The 24,813-nt window shown below is 41.3% G+C and overlaps 1 protein-coding gene across 1 annotated transcript in view; it reads left to right on the forward strand.

Moving 5' to 3' along the window:
* acox3 (acyl-CoA oxidase 3, pristanoyl) overlaps positions 1 to 24,813 on the forward strand; it is a 120,574-nt gene that overhangs the window by 19,724 nt on the left and 76,037 nt on the right. The window contains 6 exon segments of the mRNA XM_052041392.1: positions 5,311 to 5,379; positions 5,381 to 5,542; positions 6,445 to 6,519; positions 9,992 to 10,081; positions 14,958 to 15,101; positions 18,021 to 18,109. Of these exon segments, the coding sequence (XP_051897352.1) occupies positions 5,311 to 5,379; positions 5,381 to 5,542; positions 6,445 to 6,519; positions 9,992 to 10,081; positions 14,958 to 15,101; positions 18,021 to 18,109 (629 nt within the window).

Here is a 24,813-nt window from a genome sequence, read left to right on the forward strand (position 1 = left end):
TGATCATGCAATGACATATATTCAATGTCACACATCAACCAACTTGCATCCATGAAGTCTCCTCACTTCTAATCTCTGATTTACAACAGAATTCAGGTTATATGACCCATTTGCTTGAGATCCTGGGCAGTGTCCAATCATGCCACAATTAAAACACTCTGTACTTGGGACACCCTTCATTTCAGACCCTCCTTGTTTTCATTTATCTGTAGGACTTTCCCTCTACAGCTTTACTTCTTCATCATCAATCAGTAGGAGTTGAACTCCACAGAATACAGAACCACAGATCGCTGATCCTTTAGAGGTGCATTTGGTGGAGGCTTCTCTGTTTATCTTCCAAAGCATGGTGGTGCTTGGGACTACCAAATCAAACCCTGACGTGTCTGTTTTAACAAAAGATTCTGTGCAAGTTATAAAGGCTCTTAACGATCAGTGGCCATTTTCTCTTGCCAGTTGATTCTGATCTAACTATAATTCCTAAAAGTAAGCTATAGTCTGATAGCCAATGCTTCTGTGTGTCCCTCCTTCCTCTGAATAATTTGTAATCATGATTTTTAATAGAATACCTCTTCCATACCCACAAGATTCCCTACCATGTCATATTGCATTACTCCAAGTTACCTTGAGCAGGGCACCCTGGGTGTCTAGGAATAAACCAGCTAGAACTGCCCCATTCAAACTAAATAGCAGACACTTTTTTATCAAAACCCTGCATTGCAGCTAATATTCCTAAATGAAATGGGTGACATTTCACATTTCTTCCCCTTGCCATTAATTGTAAAGAAGTGTATGTTTCAACATTAGTCAACACCACTACCTTTCCCCATCTACATTACTGCTTGATCTACACCATGATGCTTCCCTTTACCTTCTATAGTTCTCCTTTCTAACTTTTCCACTAAGTGTGTAAAGCATTCCCATCCTGTAGAGCCCCTTATTTCATACATCACACCTCTTTGTCTCTGAAATTTCTGTTGCAGCTGTTCAACCTTTTCCTTGCATGCTGAATGCTCAGCACAGGCTTTGACTTTGCTGCTCTGACATCACCGAGAAAATAGTCTTTAAATCACTGTTTTCCTAAAACGCTTGATATTTTTGTTTCCTGTTCACTATGCAGGCTCCCTCTATAATTTACTGCACTGATGTTGTAAATCAGTTGTCTGTCCTTCTAAATAACTGAACTCTGCATTCATTCTTTTTATCTTTTTTCTCCTGTTTAACCTGTGATAATTCTTCTGTAAGCCTTTCTTGCATCATTCTCCTGTACTTCATTTTCCTGCAGTTCATTCACTATTTTCCTTTAATTGCACCTTTCTCCTGTCTACTTTCTAATATTTCATTCATCAATCTTGCGAAGCCAATATCCTGTTTCTGATTTTTTTCCCTTTTCCATCAGCCACACATCAGTTTCCTTTAACAATTCATCTCTTTTCCTTTAAAATGTTGCATGGTTTTGGGCCCTACCCCAGCATCAACCTGAGGGCGTCTGAGAGTTCACGTTGTGGAAGGCCTGTTTCACTGTCATTAAATGTTTCTGGAGAGACAAAAGCTGACTTCATGTTGTGGTTTGATGACTTTTCATCAGAACTGGTCTTTTCTGGTGCACAATGGAAGTTGCTGAATTCACTGCTGAGGTTGTAATGTGCCTGGTTAGAAGATGAGATGCTGTTCTTCGAGCTTACATCGGGCTTTGTTAGAACAGTGTTAGAATTCAAAGACAGAGAGGACAAACTGGGAGTTGAATTGACAAATAAAGTGTCAGGCAAAGGGAAGCTCAGGCTTGTGGACAAGAGGGAGGTGTTCTGCAAAGCTACCATAAAATCTCTGTTTGGTTTCTCCAATACTGATACTACTTTGTGAGCACTGAGTGGAGTTCACTAATGCTTCTTTCAGAGAGTTACAGAGGAGCTTGGACCAAATTTTCCTGTGATGTCTTTTGTAGAGCACCACCAGACTCACCATTGATCAGAAACTTAGCTATGCCAGATATGTAAAAAAACAAATGCTGGATGAACTCACTGCTGGAGGATTGCACACTCCCCTTCCTCTTGGACACCGCCTCTGGGCCTTTTATCCTCTCTTGATCTTTTCATTTCCAATTGTTATTGTGACATCCACTCCTCTCATCCACTCCAACCTCACCCATCCAAATGTATAGCACTCCATTCACTTCGAGTCAGTTCCAACCTAGTCATCACTAAATATAGTTTGTTTTTCGCTCCATATTCCAGCATCCACAGTTTTTTGTGTCTCTGTAAGCCAGACATGCATGTTTTGAGTATTAGAGTAGTTTCTGAGGATGGGTATTCTATCAGAAGTGACTAGACTGCTGACCCACCAAGACCTTCCCACCATCTACAGGGGATGTTAGGAAATAATGTGACAGAATACTGTTCATTTGCTTAAATGGATCAAGGCCAGTTAACACTTGGAGCCCTTGACTAGCAACACCATTTTAACATCCTTCACCGCAGGAATATCATGGCTGTAATGTGTATCGCCTGCGAGATAATCGTAAGAGCTGGCTGAGCTTTTTGCACTTCCTCCCAAAATAATGGCTTCTGTTGCCTTGAGAACAAGTGGTATTGGTTTATTATTGTCACTTTTACCGAGGTACAGTGAAAAACTTGTCCTGCATACTGTTGGGACAGATCAATTCATTACACAGTGCATTGAGGTAGTACAGAGTGCATTAAGGTAGTACAGGGTAAAAACAATAACAGAATACAGAGTAAAGTGTCACAGATACAGGGAAGTGCATTGCAGGTAGACAGTAAGGTGCAAGGTCAAACAAGGTAGATTGTGAGGTCAAGAGTCCATGTAATGTATAAAGGAACTGTTCAATAGTCTTATCACTGTGGGATAGAAGCTGTCCTTGAGTCTGGTGATATGTGCCCTCAGGCTCTTATATCTTCTGCCTGATGGGAGAGGGGAGAAGAGAGAATGTCCTGGGTGGGTGGGGTCTTTGATTATGCTGGCTGCTTCACCAAGGCAGGGAGAGGTATAGACAGAGTCCATGGAGGGGAGGCTGGTTTCAGTGATGCGCTGGGCTGTGTCAACAACTCTGTGCAGTTTCTTGCAGTCCTGGGCAGAACAGTTGCCATACCAAGCCATGAGGCATCCAGACAGGATGCTTTCTATGGTGCATTGATAAAAGTTGGTGAGTGTCAAAGGGGACATGCCAAATTTCTTTAGCCTCCTGAGGAATAGAGTCACTGGTGAGCTTTCTTGGCCGTGGCGTCTACGTAGTTGGACCAGTACAGGCTATTGGTGATGTTCACTCCTAGGGACTTGAAGCTCTCAACCCTCTTGACCTCAGCACTGTTGATGTAGACAGGTGCATGTACAACCGCTCCCTTTCCTGAAGTCAATGACCAGCTCTTTTGTTTTGCTGACATTGTGGAAAGGGTTGTTGTCATGACACCATGTCACTAAGCTCTCTCCATCTCCTTCCTGAACTCTGACTCATCGTTATTTGAGATAAGGGTTACTACGGTGGTATCATCTGCAAACTTATAGATGGAGTTAGAGCAGAATCTGGTCACGCAGTCATGAGTATAGAGTAGGGGGCTGAGGACACAGCCTTGTGGGGCACCAGTGTTGAGAATAATCATGCTGGAGGTATTGCTGCCTTATCCTCACTGATTGCGGTCTGTTGGTCAGAAAGTCAAGGATCCAGTTACAGAGGGAGGTGTTGTCCCAGTTCTTGGAGTTTGGTGATGAGTTTGCTTGGAATTATTCTATTGAAGGCAGAGCTGTAGTCAATAAACAATAGTCTAACGTAGGTGTCTTTACTGTCTAGATGCTCCAGAGCTGAGTGTAGGGCCAGGGAGATGGCATCCACTATAGACCTGTTACAGTGAGTCAGATGCATGGGAAACACCATTCTTGTAATTTCTCCAAGTGGCACCCCATCCTGATTTGCAAATATTTTGTTGTTCCTGCTTGTGCTTGGTCAAAATCCTTGAAGTCCCCACCTTGAATAACCTCACAATAGCAACTTCAATTTATATAGCACTTTTTACAAAGGAAAATTTGACATTGAGACACATTTGGGAATATTAGGGCAGATAACCAAATGCAAGGTCAAAGAGGATAGTTTTATACTTTTAATGAAGAAGGAGAGGTAGAGAAGCAGAAGGTCTGTGGGGGGGGACTTCTAACATTTGGGCCTTGGGAACTGAAGGCATGCCTGCCAGTGGGGAGATTGTGTTCTAGTGTTATCAAAAGATCAGAATTAGTGGAATACAGATATTTCAGGGGGTTAAAAGGATGGAAGAAATTACTGACACAGGGTGAGGAAGACCAAGGAGATATTTGAACATTAAAATATTTAAATCAAGTCCTTGATTAATCATGAGTAAATGTTAGCAAGCAGAGGCATGTGGTCCAAGCTAGGAATGCACTGGAGTAGTCAAGTTTAGAAGTGACATCATTCAGTAAGTGAAGGAGTGTTATTGGTACAGCTGATCCCCAGTAGGTGAACATACAGTCGATGAATCTTTGCTATGATGAAGGGTTTTATTTAATTTAATTTGTTGCTTAATGAACTTTTGTTCACTATAAGAAGGGATGCTGATGTATTTGGAGACTTTCAAAAACAGTCCCATAAAGTTATATTTAATAGTTTTTTTTTGATTGTGTCAATGAAAAAGAGTCTATTTAAAATGGAAAAAAAACTCTTGAGCATTTGCGGTCTTCCATCTGGTGGTAATGGCCATTGATAAATGACTTGAATGTTTCAGTTTGTCAAAACAAATGTAGTTTGCTTTTGATTTACTGCATCCTAACAGAGTAGATTGACCAGCTCTGACTTCTTTTCTCATCATCCACAACAGCTGATATCCTCCACAAAAATTAAGGGTTTACTGTACTACTTGCTAGATGAATTTTTGCACCATGAAGGGTTCTTTAGGCTCCTAACCACCTTGTTAAACATGGGAGATTTCTATTGTGAATTCCTTTTAAAAAATGGCTACAAAGCTAGCATCTGCTGTGCTGAATGCTGAGAGCTATGAATATTTGCAACAAATCAACAAGGAGCAAAGCTCTGAGATTGACAATGTCAGTTTTAACAATATGTTATGCAGGGAATAAAATCAGAAACACTGAGAGAACTCGGCCAAGCAGCATCTATGGAAAGCAAAACCAATCAATGTTTTGAGTTAATGACCCTTCCTCATTTCTGAAAACCGATGCTTGTATGCTGTGAACTTCAAGAAAAAAAAATAAAATTTTGCTAATTGGATATATGTATGATGTCACAGCTATCATAATATTAAGATTTTGTTCTTTTTTTCCATTAAATAGAAAAAAATATTTCAAGCTCTAGAAAATGATCCACTTTTTGCTCGTCAGTCTGAAGATCTCTCTTTGGAAAAAACATCGTGAGCTGACTTTCCTTCGCTGCAAAAGACTGTTTGAATATGACTTTTGCACCTTAGAAGAAGCTTCACAAAACCCTCTGAAGCTTCTTGCATTTATTGATTGTTTAAATATGTATGACATGTCACTAGGTGTCATGAATAGTCTAAATGCTCAGGTAAGTACATTGTAATAATTTATGAGTACATACAACGCTGAATAAAAAGCACGCAGCTTTTTTTAAAGCCAGATTGTGTCTGGAGGGAAAAATGACTTAAAATTTGTGTTTCAACAAATGATTAAGGGAAGGGTACAGGAAGGCATTGTTATGGAGGATGAAGTGGGTGGTCTTGTGATACAGAGGGTAAACATTCTGTGCTGAGTTTTGAGTCAAATTTGTCATTGATATCACAGAATACGAGGATCTGCTCAGTACAAAAGTAGATGTGGAGGGATGTGGAAGGGTATAGATTTTCGGTAGTCAAGGAGGGATGCAAAGGCTTGATCTTTCCATTCTTTAACTGGAAAAATAGCAGATCATCAAGGATTGAATCTTGGACAGCAGTCTGACAACAGGCAGCAAATGGGCTGAAAGAGAGAGTGGCGAGATAAGAAAGAATTGTACTTGTGTTGTACCATTCATGTCCTCGGGATGCCCTGAATCATTTTACACTTAGTGAAGTACTTTAAAGTGAAGTTTCTGTTGTTGGGAATTATAGTAACAAAGGAGAGAAATGTTATCTAGTTAAAGTGTTTCTCAGGGAAGAATGCAGCGGTAAACAGCTACAGAGAAGAAAAAGTGAGGAGTTATAAACAGGTATGTCATAGATGAAGTTGTATTGATTGGGAGGCTCCTAGGGTCAGTATTGAAATCCCTCTTAGTGAATATAAACTCTGGTCTCAATACTGCTAGCTGCATTTAAAATTAATTTTCTTTTATATTGATTAGTAGCAGGATTATTTTTGACAATTTGATAATTTTAAATTAGTTCATAACATTTATTTCTATAAAAAAATAAAATCAATTGAATAATGATTTCTTCTGATCTGTGTTCTGACCTGCATCTGTTTAAATTTCAGTTGTTTTTAGGGATCATTATCAGTATGGGATCTGATAGGCATCATCCGTGGGTACAGCTTATAAGCAAAATGGAGGTAATGCTTTTAATAATTACAAGTTAATAATTTTCTACATTTTTTGAGTATGGGTGAGAGAAATAAAGAGAGGTGGATGAAAAGAGAGGGTAGAGGTAGAGCATAGAGAGAGAAATGAAGAAGGGCAGGGACAGGGGGGAGAGAGGACGATAGTAACAGAGAAGAGAGTGAGGGGAAAGAATAGAGAAAATGGAAAAAGAAAAGAGATGGAGAAAGGGAGTGAGGGTAAGGAAGAAAGGGAAGGAGAAAAGGAAGAGGAGACGGACTGGATAGGGCATGATGGGGGTGGGAAGAGAGAGAAATTGGGAAAGGAAAAGGTAGGACCATGAAGAAAGTATGGGGAAGAAGAGAATAAGAAAGAGAGAGAGGGAGAGAGCCAAAATAGTGAGCGAGAATGGGGGAGGGAGACAGCAGAGGGGCTGGGAGAGAAAAAGTTGAGGGGGATAAGAGGGCAAGTTGTGGAGGAAGAGGGAGATAAAGATAATGGGGAGGAAAGTAGGGAGGAGAGGAGACCAGGGATCAGGGATATGGGTGTGAAAGAGGGAGGAAGAGGGGCAGGGAGAGAAAGAGATAAAAGGGAAAGAGAAATAAAAACGGTTATAGAGAGAGGGAATGGAATTTTAAGAAAAGGGATAGGAGAAGGGGAAAGAGAATGGGCTAGGGAGATCTGTGAAGAGGCAGTACAAGAGAAAGGGAGGGGGAGAGAGAGAGCAGGAAAATGTGGGAAGAAATCGAGAAACACATAGAAGACAGAAAACGGTAGGAAAGGGTAGTGTGAGATGGAACAGAGAGAATGGGGAGCAGGAATAAGTGGTGAGAAAGAAGTGGGGTGAAGAAAAAGGAATCGAAAAAGAGGGGGAGAGAGAAGGGCAAGAGAAGAAGGGGGTGAGAAAGTTGGGGGAAGGAACAACGAGCGAGAGAACCAGAGAGAGAGAGCACAAAGGACTAGAGAGGGGAAGGAAGAGAAATAGGAGTAGGAGAGGAGAGAGTCAGGTGGAAAGGAGTAAAGAAGATAGAGGGAGATTGTAGTGAGAGAGCAGGGAAGAAGTGCAGAAAAGAAGAGATATCAGTGGGATAGGGAAACAGATGAGAAGAGGGGAGAATAAATCAGGGCAGCAAAAGATGAAGGTGGAGAAAAAGAGTGTGGGGAAGTGAGGGAAAGAGATAGAAAAGAGAGAGTGCAAAGGATGAGAGTGTGAGGAAGGAAGAGAGGACACTACATTCAGTGCTCTTGATGTGGCCTCCTATACGTCGCCGAGACCAAGCGCGGACTGATTTCGCAGAGCACCTACACTGGGTCCGCAATGGCCATCCCGAGTTCCCAGGTGCATGCCATTTCAATTTCCCTTCCCATTCCCACATTGACATCCATCCTCAGCCTTCTCTACTGCCAGGGTGAGGTCCAATGCAAACTGGAGGAACAATGCCTCGTATTCCATCTGGGTGGTCTACAACCCAATAGCATGAACACTGAGTTTTCCAATCTTTGGTAACTCTCCCCTCCGGTGTGTTGTTTGCCCCCTTCCCCTCCCCCGTCTCCCCCCTCTCTCTTTCCTTCCGATCCTCCTCTGGTCCTCTATTTTTGTTCCCTTTCCTTCAAATCTACCAACCCCCCCAGCCCCCCCCATCACACATCTTTGTCCCCTCTCCCTCCTGGTTCCATCCACCCACTACACACACAGTACATCTCCCCCTCCCCTATCTGGTTCTAGTCCCATCTGCCATACATCTCTCCACTAAAGGTTCCAATTCTCACCTCCTTTACTTATCAGAGTCCAGCACTGGTAGCCCTTTGTGTTCCTGCTTGTCTCCCTCCAGCAGCTGTCTCCAACCTTCACACTCCCCTCCCCCCCCACCTTGCTTCATCTTCCTCTCAGTAATATTATTTCTCTCTCTCTTTGTCTGCCTCCATCTCTTTCACCTACCAGTAACTCCCAACTCCACCCATGCTTCCCTCCTCTACCTGGTGCAACCTGCCTGTCATCTTATACTCCTCCTCAGACTCCTTTCTCAGCATGCCACTTCTCCTCTTTATATTGGCCATCTCACCTCTCCACTCTCAGTCCTGATGCAGGGTTTCGACCCAAAACATTGATGATTCCTTTCCCCCCATAGATCCTGCTCACCAGGCTGAGTTCCTCCAGCAGATTGTTTGTTGCTCCAGATTCCAACATCTGCAGTTTCTTGTTTCTCCAAAGAGATAATGGATAATTACAGGGAGGGGAGAGAGATTTACGTTGGGAAAGGGGAAGCAAGAGAGAGAGAATGAAGAGGACAGAAGATGGGAAGGAAGAGGATAGGAAGAGAGGGTAGGGAAATAAGATGATGAAAGGGAAGGAGATAGAGAAGGCGGATGGACAGGATGATGGGAGCAGGAGAGAGAGATGGGACAGGAAAGACAGGGAGTAGGAAGAGATAGAGGGATAGGAGAGAAGGAAGTGAAGATGGAAATTGAAGAATGTGTTAGTGAGTGAGCTAAGTGTGATCGATGGGAGTACAGGGAGGAAGGTGATGAAAGTGAGAGACTGGGAGGAAGACAGTGGGGATAGAAGAGAGGGAGGTGGGGAGAAGAAGACTGAATGAGGTGTGTGTGGAGGCAAGTGCAGAGTAAGGGGGTGAAAGTGTTAAAGGAGGAAAAAAATGACAAAGCGGAATAGAATGAGGATAAAGAAAGATAGATGAAAGGAAGGAAAAGATGGCAGAAAGTAAATGAGCAAGAGAGTAGAAAGAAAGGAGAGAGGTAAAGCAGGGGAAAGAAAAAAAGAAAAGGAAAAGGAAAGCAGGGGTGTATGGAGGAGGAATGCATTGTAGAGCAAAAGGAAGGGGTGATATAAAATGCAGGGGATTGAGAAAGGGAGAGGGGGATGGTTAGAAGAGAGTTAAGGGGCAAGAATCTGCATTGGGGACATTGAGAGAGAGTTGGGGAAGAGGAGAGAGGGGTGAGGGAGCGAGAGGGTAGGTGAGACGGGAGAAAGGTCAGGGAGCAGAGGCTAGGGATGTGAGCTAAAGTGGACAGAGGGTGGGAGGGGAGTGGGGGGAGAATGAAGAGAAGAAAGGAGGAACACGAGGGGAGAAAATAAGGAAAAGAATGGGGAGGGGAGGGACTGATGGGGTAGCCAAAGAGAGATGGGAAAATGAGAGAGAGGTTTGTGATAGACAGAGGTAAGAGTGAGAGAAAGAATGAGTGGGGGAGGGAGAGGAAGCAGGGTGTGTGTGTGTCTCTCTCTGTCTCTCTCTCTCTCTGTCTCTCTCTCTCTCTCTCTCTCTCTCCGCCCTCTTCCTCCCCCTTCCCCCCTCGCCCTCTTGCCTTCTCACCCTCAACTAAATGGAGCTAGAACCATGTACCTCCCTCAGTATTCCTGTTCCCACGTTTTTCTCTCCATTTGGTTCCTTGAAATAATATTCAAATACTTTTGAAAAAATTATTGGAGGCTTCATTATACATTGATCCTATAATTTTTTTTCAATGTAGATCTTTGGATGTTTTGCTTTGACTGAATTGAGCCATGGCAGCAATACTAGAGCGATTAGAACAACAGCCAAATATGATCCCAGGACTCAGGTTTGTATTTGCATTATAATCATTGACTATTTGCTTAAAGTACTTTGTTTCCATTAACTGACCATTCTGACTTTTATCTTTTATGATGAGTGAGGGGAGGCCTGCTGGGTGTACTACTTGGCAATGTCTAATCCCAGGATCCTTCCAAAGTCCTCCTTGAACCTTGGTGTTGTTGGTTCCACCTTCTAGCCCCAGGTGAACTTAGAAAACCACAATCTTAACTTCCCATGTGTATGATTATGAGAAGTTGCTAAGTGGCATCAACAATGAAGGGAAGGATACTTTAATTGGCTTAATTTCACAGGCTAATGCCAGTGGTTCCAAATTTCAGAAAGTCCCAAATGTCAGCAAATCTGCTATCGTATCCAGTAGACTCAGACTTACTTACTGCTTTAGGATGCCAATTCTGACAATTCACTCTGTTGTTTGAATCCATTGACAAAGAAAAAATCTTGTTAAATTCTTCAATATTGTGATGGGGACTCACCACTCAGACCCCATTTCAATGGGGGTTTTAGAGCTTTGGATTGTGAGGAAAAGGGAAAAGCAAGTTGCAATTTGTAATCATTTAACATCACTACATTCTTATGATTTATGTGTTTTAGGTGTTTTAGTTTATTTTCATTTTAATACATTTTAAATAATTTATTTAAATGGTCTTTAATTGCCTGAAACTTGTAAAAAAAAATTACTCATGGTGTTTACAACAAGTGAAGTTGCCAATGAACCTAGCCATTTGTCAAAGGTGTTTTGGAAGTAGTGTTGTGACAGAGATAGGGTTGTGTCACTGTGCCGCCAGAAGTCCTGCTGTTTTTGAGGTTGTGCTGGTGGAGTCAGCAAAGCTGACCCTCTGCATCCTGACCAGGTATGCACAAGCCTGGGGAAACAGTGGTTGTCAATTCCAGGCAGGGAGACCAGCCACTGAGATCTGGGCCAAGGAGTCATTTTTGCAACCTGTTCATAGAATTGTAGAATTGTGGAATTGTAATTAATTTACAACACAGACAATAATTCTATGTTTTATCTAGAAGGGGTAGAGAGAAAGATGGAGATTTCAAATCAAAAGTAAACTTTATTCTTAATAAAAAAAAACTATACAAAGGAAAAAACTGTGCAAAACTTTTACATTCATGGTCATTGTATTCAGTCATGTTAACTTATTTTTTAAACCATAGCACTATTGCCATTTATGTGGCCCCCTGGGGTGATACACCCTTTCAATATTTGAGGGGCTTCCCCACCTGATTCAGCCCCTCCATGTGGGGTAGCGGAAGGAGCCTAGACTGTGGTCCTTCCCCACAGAGCCTTTGCACTGGCTGCACTAAGCTTCAGTGGATCCCTCAGCACATACTCCTGCAGCCTGGAATGTGCCAATGAGCAACATTCCCTTACAGACATCTTGCTGTGCTGGAAGATCAACAAGTTTCCCTGTCCCACATTGTCTGCAGGACGTTCCACGCTGACCACCGCCTGATGGATTTGTGGTCAAAGCTGTTTGCTTGAAAGTACTCTTCCACAAAGGACAGGTAGTGCGACAACGTCCGGCTGACTGGGACCTTTCGTGGCAACGGGGCCAGGCCTATATTCCGCAACACCAGGGACAGGTAGAACCTTAGCATGTGGTGACACTTGGTGCCCACGTACTTTGGATCCACACACAGCCTGATGCAGCCACGCACAAAGGTGGTCATCAGGATGAGGGCAATGTTGCATTTGCCCCCATTCTCTGTGGACTTGTGCATCGTGACCCGTCGGACTTGCTCCATCTTGGACCCCTCAATGAACAGGAGGATGGCCCAAGTGATTACCGAGGGGGAGGAGTGGGGAACAGGCCACACCTGCACCAAGTACAGCAGCCCGGAGAGCACATGCACCTGATGACCAAGTTCTTCCCAGTTATTGATAGAGAACGTCATTTCCACAAATCCAATTTTTGTTTGACCTTCCCAATCTGCTCCAGCCAATTCTTGTTACATGCCTCAGCCCTCCTGAACCAAATCCCCGGCATCCTCAGGTAGTTGGACCTGACGGTGAAGGGGACGTTGGATCGGTCAGGCCAGTTGCTGAAGAGCATGACCTCGCTCTTCCTGCGGTTGACTCTGGCCCCTGATGCCAACTCAAACTGGTCACAGATGTTGATCAACCTGCGAGCTGACTGTGGATCCGAGCAGAAGACAGCGACATTGTCCATGTACAGGAGGTTTTTATTTGTGTGCCTCCATTGCCTGGCAACGTATTCACTCTTATGCTCTCGTCTTTCCTGATGGATTCAGCAAAGGGTTCTATGCAGCACACAAACAAGACGGGAGAGTGGACAATCCTGCCTGACTCCAGACTTGATGGGGAAGCTATTTGTCTCCCACCCATTAATTTGGACTGCACTACAGATATCTGTGTAGAGCAGTTGGATCCAATTTCCATTTCCCTCCCCAATGCCTATTTTGGAGAGCACTTCTATCATGTACGTGTGTGATATCCTGTCAAAGGCCTTCTCCTGGTCCAAGCTGACCAGGCAGGCATCCACCCTTCTGTTCTGCACATAAGTGATAATATCCCTGAGTAGCTCAAGGCTGTCAAAGGTTTTCCTGCCAGGTACAGCACAGGTTTGGTCCAGGTGGATCACTGGTCCCAGAGCACACTTGACCCAGTTGGCAATGGACTGGACAGGATCTTATAATCCACATTCAAGAGCAAAATGGGTCTCCAATTCCTGATGTCCTCCCTCTCCCCCTCTACTTGTTGGTAAGGGTAATAATGTCCTTCCTCCTGGAGTGTGACATGCTGCCAGCCAGAAGAGAGAGAAGGCTGTTAGCTGCTGGGTAAGGGGTAGTGTCACTTTAAGAACCTGTGAGAATATGACAACTGTGTGAGACTCCGTCTGCTGCCTTTCACAGTTATGCTGAGATCTTAAAGCTGTTAACCATTTATAATCTTGTCTATGTAGTTGGTAATGTTTGTTTTTATCTATTGTGAACAAGGATATGAATTACTTTCTTAACAGTTTAATATAGTTTTTCCAGTTATCTGAAGAAACCCAACGGTACCTGAAGAAAGAATAGCAGCAAGGTGTAATTTACTGTGTTCGTTTACAAGCATGTGCTGTCTGTATTTCTGTCTTTTATGGCTTATTCATTAATAAGTATGAATTTGAATCAATATTGGATGGAATAAGACATGAGTTCTACAATGGCCTTGTGCAAATAGGATTAATGTTGTGAGCTATGTGAGAAACTCTACTTCCAGAGATGAGATCTTATTAAAACGTGTCAATTTGTGAATATCTTGAATTGGCATTTTGGGAAATAGTTTGGGAACAATTGGGGAATCATCTTAATGTTGCCTTCCTTAATGAGGATGTTTCTTTCCCTTAGGGTAACGGAGATATTAGTTGTGGTTTTGGATTTTAACTCACAATGTCTACATTATGGATTTTGAAAATCAAAAAGGACTATAAAAGAATGTTTACTGTAATCTATAAATTGAAATGTTACCAAAGTGGATAACCTGCAGGGAGATTAACCCTTTTCCACTTGTAGCTTACACAGAGTCACAGTGGATTCTGTTGTTCACCTTTGTAAACAGATGATGATGACTTTCAAACTGCAAGAAATTCTGCATGAGATCCAGCAGCTTCAAAAATTTAAGCAATTAATGCAATGATTTAAACAATTAATGCAACTGATGTCCATTGTGACACCTTAGATTTAAGACTTCATCTGGCATGGACTTAGATTTATGAGGTCATTTACTATTTTCTGGAAAAATACACAAAAAGAAATTTACCTTAAGTCCAAGGGAATGATCAAAGCTTGAATGCAGTTTAAAAAAGAAGTGCTTTAGGGAGGTTTTGCTGCACTTCAAGGAATAAAGCTTGAATTGGGGAAATAAAGCAGAACTCCCAAAATATCCTTTTAATTTTATTCCCAACCTTTTTTTTTACTTCTGGTATCACATAAGCTTCCTTGTTTGCCTTATTATACTTTTTTCATCCCTTTTTCTTTGGAGGAACATGTTTAGCCTGAACCCCTTGAATCTCCTGCTTAAATGGCTTCCACTGATCTGAGAGTTTCCAGTCCACTTTTGCTAAATTACTTCCCAATCTAGTAAAATCAGCCTACCCCAAATAAGAAGCTTTATTCTTATTTTATTTTTATCCTATTTCAAAAGTGAATTAAATCAAATGAATTATGATCAATACCACAAAAGATCTTTCCCATGGATACCCTTTCTATCTACTTAGCTTCTTTCCCTGAAACTGAATCCATAATTTCCTCCCACTCCTCATCCCACTACCTCTCGTTGGGCTTTGGGCTTGCTACATACTGGCTAAAAAAAAAGTAGTCCTAAATGCAACTTGGGAATTACACACCCTCTATATTTTTTATATTGGATGCATCTCAATTCAGGGAAAATGAACCACTCCACCTCTCCCTGCACATGACTGTCGTAATGCTTTTACAGTCATCATATATCTGCTCTTCTATCTCCCAAGGATCCATAGTGCACTCCCAATAATATGATTGTTCCTGTTTAGTTTGTTAGTTCAATGCGCCCTTATTTGATGATTCTGACATAGGATCCTTTCTCAGATCTCTCACTGGTTCTTAAAGCCACTACCTTTTTATCTTGCCTATCATCCAAAATCCCTGAAGCCAAGAATGTTTACATAATAATCCTGCCTTTCCTGGGCCCTAATTCAGTGTGTTTCCATGTGTCTATCAGTGTCTTCTGTTAATAATCCCATACAGTGAAATCATTACATTTAGTTATATACCATTATTGTTTGCAGTAATCATAGAGTTTTCTAATACATTGTTTATGCAAATTTAAAAAAACGCACAATTATATCTGGCTCTTTATTTTTCTGGTATATTAGGAATTTATCATCAATTCTCCTGATTTTGAAGCAGCCAAGTTCTGGGTTGGAAACATGGGGAAAAATAGCACACATGCTATAGTATTTGCACAGCTTTATACACCAGATGGAGTCTGTCATGGGCTTCATGCTTTTATTGTTCAGGTAAGGCTTGCTGTTTACTATTAAGCCCCATTCGTAATTATTTTTATGAATAATGCATGATAGGATTATAGCATAAGATAAACACAGTTTAAATAATGGTTAAAACCAATCAGAAAATTCTAATAGCTACAAGGAATGAAGTATTTGCTGGACTGCAATATTTTCCACAAATAATTACAAAAAATGTTGATGATCCTTTGAATAAAGATAAAGCCAATGCAATCATATAATCATAGAAAATTTACCACACTGAAAGAGGTCATTTGTCATATAGTACATGAGCAGGTCAAAAAGTGCTGCTCAGTCTTAAACCACCTTCCAGACTAAGTCTCCTCACAATTTTCACTGTTTCAAGAGAAAACAATCAGCCAATCCAATCCTTCCTCAAAGCTAATGTTTTCCTGCCCTGACAATATCCTTACAAATCTCTGCATTTTTTCCAGTGCAATCACATCTTTGTTGTGATTAGAACTGTACACTATACTCAGGGTGTGATCTAGCAATGATTTTGTACAATTCTAACAAATTTTCCCTGCTGTAATCTTCTGTACCTCAGCCAATGAACAAAAATATCCCATGTGCCTTTTAAACAACCTTACCTACCTTTTCTGCTGGTGTTAAGCATCTGTGTTTATAGACCACAATTCTCAGTTCAGCAGCCTTCCATTTCACAGGATGATGTTTACATTTTGATGGTCAACTCTGTTGAGTATCATCTGATGTGGCAGATGAAGGCTGTGGGTCAAGAAGGTGAAAGATTTGCTATCCTCTGTTTGCTGTGGAACCTTTCTCAGCCAGCTGAGCTTTCCATTTCTCCCCACCTCTTCTGATGCCTTCCTAAACATTCAGTCTCCAGAGGTCCCAACTGTTGGTGGCTGTCTCCCATTTGTTGAGTAAATGCTTACTATTTTCATATCTTGCTTACAATTAGTCCTATAACAGAGGTATGTATATCTAACAGGTAATAACCCTGTGGCCAGGTGACCATGCATAATGTCTTTGGGAATGCAACCATTGTCAACCCAATGCATGCATCAGATCCACCATAAGCATTGTTGATTTTGTGACAAATGCATGGGGATAGATTTAGCCAACTCCAGGATGCCCTAGTTGCTGAGCTTGTCCTGCAAAAAATGCCTAGGATATGTCTGAGGCAGTGAAAGTGGACACTGTTAAGCCTTTTCTAATGCCTTATATATATATATTTCAAGTTATGGTTTAATGTACTAAAGGCACAGACTTAGTAGACTCGCAGATTGGTGTAATCCATCAGTTGGTCCTTACTCTCCTACTTAATTTGGACATAACAGTTGTAGATTTTTCAATGAACATGTTAATTTCAGCACCAAGTGATAGATGGCAAGCAGTTATAGAGTCTAGATATGATGAGATGTCAACCTTCAGGAACACATTATCAGTTGTGATTTGGCAGCATCCTAGGCCTATGAACTCATCATAGTCATGACAAAGTATATTTGTTATTCACTGGAAGTATTCCTTGATGGGTCATACTAGTATGGCATCATCAGCATAAACCAAATGCCTGATGAGGAACTGGTACACTTTTGACTTGCATCTCAGACAGGCAAGCCTTTACACTTTTGTCATTTCTGGTGTAGGAAGACACCCCTGTGGATGAACTGAAGGAACATGATGGCAATAATGAAAAAAATATGCCAAAGAGTGTCAGCTACAGAACAACTTTGTTTGACCCAACTGTTGAGCTCAAATGATACCGATGTTGCCTTGTTGTAGCTAATTTTACCTGTGCTGTTGTCGCAAAAATATATCACACTGAACAGTTTTGGCAGGCAGGCAATTTTCCTGAGAATCATCTTTAGTTGTGAGGTTAATAAAGGTAATATATAACAGTCTTTGTTCATTGCAATCTCTTGAATCTCCTTGAATGCCACCCAATAGATTGTTAAGTAGCCAACTCTGGTCCACTTTTGCTAAGTAACTTCTTAACCCAGTGAAATTAGCCTTACACCACTTTGGAACTTTAATTCCCATTTTATTTACTTTTACCCATTATTATGTTAATTATAACTGAATTATGACTGGTGCCACTAAAGTACTCTCCCCAATGATACATCTTCTGCCTGTCCAGCTTCATTCTTTAAATCTAGACTTGAGCATCCTCATGTTGGATTTGTGACATATTAGCGAAAGAAGTTCTCTTAAGCGCAGTTTAGGAATTCTGTGCCCCCTGGAGCTTCACAGTGACTATATTCCAGGGAACACTTGCATAATTAATATTCCCCACTAATACTGCCCTAGTGTTGATTGTATTTGTTAGAAATGTTCCCACAAATTTGCTCTTTAGTATCCCATTGATTCTCAGGTGACCAAGAACAAAAAAGGGGAAATTGAATGTTGTTTGGAATGTATGTTCAGTATATTACCACTATTTTTTCCTTAGTACAGTCCATATAGCCTTGTTTAATGATCCTTCTAAGATTTAATCCCTTGACACAGCTGTGATCTGCTTCAATATCTTCTCCCCTCCGTGACTCCTGCCATTCCTGCCCTCCCTTAAGCCATATTTTTGTAGTCATTAAAATATATTTCCACATGTCTAGCAAAAGATTAATGCAAAAATTTCAAGAAAGCTAATTCATCAGTCATCAGCTCATTTGTCTCATACATTTTATTGGTTGCATTAAGGAACTCTTATCACAGTTCTAGGAGGGAGGAGAACAGTGAAGAAGGGAAGAAAGTGGGAGATAAGTCATTGCCAGCCACAGTGAAGCAGAATGTTTGATTCAAGAAAACTAATTCATCCAACTGTCCACATTACTTGTATAATAGCAGCCTGCTGTTATTCTGTCTATTGGCCTCGTTTGAACTCTAGCATTGAATGGTCCTTTTCTAATCCTTTATTTTGTTTGATTTCCATGGATTGTTTTTTGTATTTAGATCAGAGACCCCAAAACCCTATTTTCAAAGCCTGGATTAATAGTTGGAGATATTGGAAAGAAGATAGGATTGAATGGTGTAGATAATGGGTAAAGTATTGATGCTATTATTCTTTTCTGTTTTTATGTGAGTTTTCTCAAAATCTTTACATTATTATTTTCTCATTTTTAAAATGAAATAATTAATCACAACAAACTGATCACTTGGCAAGTACAGACACATCACTACTTAAACTTTTGGACACAATTATAGAGAAGGCAAATATAACTTCCAAAAATAAAATTCAAATGAAATTTGGCCTTGTGTCTATCAACTAAGGTGTACTTACGATTTAGTTTATCCAAATTAAAATGTGAATGTAGAGAAACAAAGGGCTGCAGTTAATGGAGTATCTAGGTGAAAAACACAATGATGCTGGAGGAACTCAGCAGGCCAGGCAGCATCCATGGAGAAAAACAGGTCAACGTTTTGGGTCAGGACCCTTCTTCAGGACTGAAGATAGGAAAAGGGGAAGCCCAATAAATGGGAGGGAAAAACAGAGCAGTGATAGGTGGACAAAAGAGGGGAAGCGGTGTGGAGATAGGTAGATGCAGGTAAAAGATAGTAATAGGCAGGTGCAGGGGAGGGGGGGAGAGCGATCCACTGGGGGATGGGTCAAAGGTAAGGAGGAAAAAGGGGTGTAGAAAAAAGAGAGAGAGGGAAGAAAAGAAGAGGCATGGTTGGATGGGGGGGGGGGGGGGGGTGCAGTTGTGGGGATTACTTAAAGTGGGAGAATTCAATGTTCATGCCATTAGACTGCAAGGTTCCAAGATGGAAAATGAGGTGCTGTTCCTCCAGTTTGCGCTTGGACTTCTCCTGCCGGTGGAGGAGGCTGAGGATTGACATATCAGTGATCGTGTAGGAGGGGGAGTTGAAGTGATTGGCAACAGGGAGATGCAAATTGTGGTTACGGACGGAGCGCAGGTGTTCTGCGAAACAGTCACCTAGTCTGCATTTGGTCTTGCCAATGTAGAGGAGGCCACACATAGAGCACCGAATGCACTAGATGATATTAGGGGAGGTACAGGTAAATGTGAATGTATTTTACATAGCTGTTGAATCAATAATGATTTGGATCTAATGTTCTACTGTAAATATCCCAAGCTGCAGGGATATATTAAGACAAAATGGGAATTGTGTAACAAAGGAGATGCAGAAGAAAGGAAAAAAAACTTACATTCAAATAGAGCTTTCCATAAGCTTCGGATGCCTTAAGTCACTTTATCACTTTTAAGAAGGGTGAGTGACTTTGCAGTCTGTTCAGATTGAACAAAAGATTTAAATCAGGGTCATTGGTATATCTAAGGAGTGCATATTTAAAATAATCAAATCCAATTTATTTAATTAAATAGAATGAAGATAACTGGTCAGGCAATGTGTTATAATTGCAACATATGGGAACTATTGGATTCCAATGTTGTTTACAGTAACCACATCTGCAGCAAATTTGGCTGCCGAAGAACTTTGCCTCAGGGTTGATAAGCTGGAGTCTGAGCTTCAGATGCTGTGACACATCCCAGAGGGGGAGAGTTACCTGGATTCTGTGTTCAAAGAAGCATGATTTTAATCTGTCTATTGATTGGACTAACCAAAGTGGCAAGGATACCATGGAAGAGGAATATGTGAAGTAGATCTGGGATTGTATCTCAAAGGAAGATGTTACAGAACCCAAATCATCTATTGTTTACAAAAGAGATAAAAGGAAAATATTAAATCAAAAACCGAACCATGCAAAGTGGCAAAAACCAGTGATAGATCAAAGGACTGGGAATTTTAGAGGAACCAGCTGCAAGAGACTAAAAAGCAAATAAGGAGGGAGAAAATTGATTATGTGAGCAAACTGGCAAGTAATATCTAAACAAACAGCAAGAGCTTCCATAGGTTTGTAAAAAGAAGAGAGTAGCTAGGGTAAGAATGGGACCCATGGAGAATAAGATTGGGGCTTTAATAATAGGAAACAAGAACACAGCAGATAATTTAAACCAATAATTTATCTTGGTCTTCGCGGTGGAGGACGCTACAGATATCCCAAAGTTGGCTGATGAGCTAGTTTCAAATAGCATGGAAGGACTTGCAATAATCCCTATCACAAGAAGATAATGGAAAGCCTAATGGAACTATAGGCAGACCAGTCATCAGGACCCAAAGGCCTGCATCCAAGTGTATTCAAGGAAGTGGCCACAGAGAGAGTTGAAACATTAGTTGAAATTTTTCAAAACTCAAGAATTCTGGCAGGGTACCAGTGGATTGGAAAACCACACATGTGACACCCTTGTTCAAGAAGGGAAGGAGACAAAGGGCAAAATTATATGCCAGTTAGTTCAACATATGTTTTTGGGAGGATGCTGGAATCTATATTCGAGGATGAAATAGCAAATCATTTAGAGAAGCTTAATGCAATCAAACAAAGTCAACATGGTTTTATGAAAGAAAACACATTCATCAAATTTGCTAGATTTTTTGAGGATGTAACAAGCAGAGTCAGTAGAGGGAAACCTGTACATGTAGTAAGTGTGACATATAAAAAGCTGGTGCACAAACTAAGAACTCTCAATATGGGGGAGGTGTATTAGCATGGACTGATGACTGATCATCACATAGAAGATACAGAGTTGGAATAAATGGGTCTTTTTCAAGATGGAAGGATGTAACTGGTGGAGTACGTTCTTGGCCCTCAATTATTTATTATAAATATTAATGACTTGGAGAATGCATTCAAGATCACTGATGATCGCTTCCATGAAAAGTTAGCAAGCAGGTGAAACAAGGAGTTTGCAAGAAAATGCACATGGCATTTATTGCAAGAGGATTGGAGCTTAGAAATAGTGAAATATCGTTACAATTGTGCAGGATGTTGGTGACGCCTACCTAGGGAACCATATGCAGTTTTAGTCTCTTATTTAAAGAGGATATACTCACCTTGGAGGCAGTCCAGAAAAGATTCACTAAATCCTGGCATGTGAGAATTGTCTTATCACGAACAGCTTAAAGTTAGACCTGTATACTTTAGAGTATTAGGGGATATTGGTACAAGATAAGTAGGTGGTCATCTAAAACTGAGATGCATAGGAATTTCTTCTTGCTGAGGGTGTGAATATCTAGAGTTCTCTACCCCAGAGAGTTACGGAGGTTAGGAAAACATTGGGGAATTGAGAGCGATGAGGAATAGGCCCAGGAGTTGAGGCTTAAGGCAGATCAGCCATGATCATATTGAATGGCAGGGCAGACATGTGGGCCAGTTGCCTACTCCTGCTCTTACTTTTTTGTGTTTTTGTATTCAAGATAGTCATTTCTGTAATCAAAGTGAAATGATAGACACACTCAGCACCTCAGGGAGCATCTGTGGAGATAGAAACAGAGTTAATGTTTCAGACCGTGACCTTTCATTCAGCTCTTTTCTGTATCATTTCTCTACTCTCACTAGCTATGTGTTTTTAACTTTTTTTTATTTCTGTGTCATTTCCATTTTTCTTGTATGGTTTTTATACAAATCTCAGTGTTAATACCAAAAGGTATGAAGTAAATCCTATCAGGCTGGCTCTGGGCCATGGGATCAGATTGGAAGACACCAAGAGATGTTAGAAATGTGCAAGTGTAGGGTGGTAGGATGGAGGTCAGGCTGAGATCCATTGTGGTCTAAGCAGGAGCAAGAGCATGAGGGTCTGGCATTGGAGGAAATGTGTGTGGGACCAGATGCTGAAAGGAATGAAATGGAATTATTTATGCTGTATTTGTAGAAGCAGAGTATAGTGCTTTGTACTTTGAGAGGTAAATCAAACTGAATCTTTAGAAATGTGAGGTGATGCATTTGGGGAGGGGCAACAATAAATGGGAGAATGTTGAGTGGTGTGGAAGAACAGATTCGAAAAGGTAGCAGGACAGGTAAGTGAGTCGGTTAACAAGGTACAAGCAACCCGCAGGTTACGACAGGATTTTGTTCCTGAGAACAGTTCGTAACCTGAACTGTTCGTAAGTCAGAAATGAACAAAAATAGTGTGTGGGAAAGGATCACAGAAACAGCTGTGCCGGGAGTGTGAGCAGACGAGGGAAGAACAGCCGCCATCTGGCTTCACTGATTCAGTGAGTGAGCGAGTGAGTCCGCTCATCACTCCCAGCTCTGCTGGGGTCGATCCAGCCCCTAATTGCTGTGGCTCAGGGGTTGGGAGAGAAGGCCGACAGAAATGCCCTATTCCATCTGGCAGAAGATGCCTGCAGCCCTGTGGAAGCCGGCAAATTTATCCCCATCCATCCCGCTGGTCTCCCAAATGCTCTGTTATATGTACGAGGTGTCCATAAGTTAGGTATTTGTAACCCGGGGAGGCGACACAGGTAGACAGGGTGATGAAGAAGGCTTTTGTCATGCTGGCCTTCATCAGTCAGGCCATTGAGTATAGAAGTTGGGATGTTTTGTTGCAGTTGTACAAGATGTTAGTGAGGCTGCACTTGGAATATTGTGTTCAGTTTTGATCACCCTGCTATGGGAAAGATGCCAATGAGCTGGAAAAAATGCAGAAAAGATTTACAAGTCTGTTGCCAGGACTCAAAGAATTGAGTTATAGAGAGAGATTGAGCAGGCTATTCATTGGAGCATAGGAGAATGAGGGGTGATCTTAAAGAGGTGCATAAAATCATGAGGGGCATAGATGGGGTGAATGCACGCAGTCTTTCTCCCAGAGTTCTTAGAGGGCAAGAGGTTTAAGATGAGAGGGGAGAGGTTTAATAGGAACCTGAGGGGCAACTTATTCACCCACAGGGTGGTCCATATATGGAATGAGCCTCCAGAGGAAGTGGTTGAGGAAGGTACATTAACAATGTTTAAAAGACAGTTGGACAGGTACATGGATAGGAAAGGGATATAAGCCAAACGTGGGCAAATGGGACTAGCTTAGATGGGAACCTTGGTCAGCATGGACCAGTTGGGCCAAATGGCCTGTTTCTGGACTGTATAACTCTTATGACTTGTATATGGGATACTTTCTTTTATTAGCCAAGAAATAGAATATAAGAGCAGTGAGGTTATGCTTGATGTGTATACAGTTCTCATTAGGCCACAGCTTGAGGACTGCTTATAATCCCAGTCACCACATTATAGGAAAATTGTAGAGGGTATAAATGAGATAATGTCCCAGTTACACTCAGCTGGCCCAACATCAGACTCTCAAAATAAGCATTCTGTTCCAAGCCCTGCCATGAGAAGCAATTACTGGATGGACAGAGGAAAAGATTCAAGGATGTGCGCAAAACTTCCTTGGAAAAAATTGCAGCATCCTCACTGACTGTTGGGAATCAGCTAAAGTGGAGGTGGAGCATTTGGGATGGTATTGAGAACTTTGAATCTATGAATCATGAGTACAGGGTAGCCATACATAAACAGCAGAAGGAGTGCATCACTTCTTAAACTAACCATTACATTTCCCACATTTAAACACAATACATTTAATGAAATATGTGTAACATAGTTAGTCACCACATGAGGGTTGTTGTTTTGAGTGTTGAATTAAATATTTTTTCCACATGAGTAAAGTTGGTAACTAGCTGTGGGAACTGGGAATGTGTCAGCCAACTGCATTTCTGGGAAATGGACTTTGTGGTATTGGAAGTGCTTCCCTGAAGTGGGTTAATGCTTATGTCAGTACTTGTGAGAAATTGTGGAATATTCACACCAATTTCTGTTGGTCAAACATTAGGATGACTGAATGTCTCATAACATGATTGTCCAGCATTGCTGGGCAGTGATTGGAAAAAGGTCCTTCAGAAATAATTCTGGTAAAAATTATTTCTTAGTTTTTTTTCCATTCTTAATCTACTGTCCATGTTTTCTTTCTGCTGTGGGATGCAGTTTGCTTCACCTTGATCCTAGATATGCATTATGGAGTTCTGACAGTATCTCTTATATTTGCTTTTTTTAATTTGAAGGAAGAGAAGGTGAAGAGATAGATGTACTGAGTTGTCAAGCAAAATAAGATTCACATGACACCAACCTGTCAACATTCCCATAGTAGAAAATTTGGACAGGTCCCGTCTACCTCCACAGGTGTGGTGCTCGTGAGGGCAGAACTTCACAGAAAGCCATCAGAGTTAATGTTGCACAGCTCAATATAACCTACCAACAAGCTCCATCACTGCCAGCACCTTTAAAGATCACACCATGTAAATCTTTCTGCCATTAGATCATTACAGACTGCCACTAGGGTTATTAGCTTAATAAAGTCTTGGAACCATTTGTTGCTGAACTCCAATGATGTATGATGCATGTCAGGTGAATCCTTCAAGTGAGAACAAGGCTAAACACAATGAATTGAGAGGAAGTCAGGAGGAAAATAAGACTGGCAAAGATAAATAAAATGACAGTTAACATGAAAGGGAATTCAAATATCTTTTGTCAGCATGTAAATACAGTAAAACTCTAATAATCCAGTGCCTAATTGTTGGTAAATCCTGATGGTTCAGCATTCGACTCAGTAATTAGTCTGAAATGTGAGCTGGGGATCTGGAGTTCGAGTGCGGTATGCAGCTGGAGCCAGACTATGCCGGAAAGATTGGCTATGTTTTGACTGGTTAAGTAGCCTGATCTGGATAGATTGTCTCCCAGGTTACTAAGGGAAGTAAGAGTGAAGATGGTGGAAAGGCTTATCATAAACTTGGGGAGGTAACAGATGGTTGAAAAGTAGAAATTATGTCAAGAAAAGGGTGTAAAGACATACCTAATAACCTCAGGTTAGTCAATTTAAAACAGTGATGAGTAAGGTTGTAG

The sequence above is a fragment of the Pristis pectinata genome, chromosome 2, assembly GCF_009764475.1.
Source record: "Pristis pectinata isolate sPriPec2 chromosome 2, sPriPec2.1.pri, whole genome shotgun sequence".
Classification (NCBI taxonomy): Eukaryota; Metazoa; Chordata; class Chondrichthyes; order Rhinopristiformes; family Pristidae; genus Pristis; species Pristis pectinata.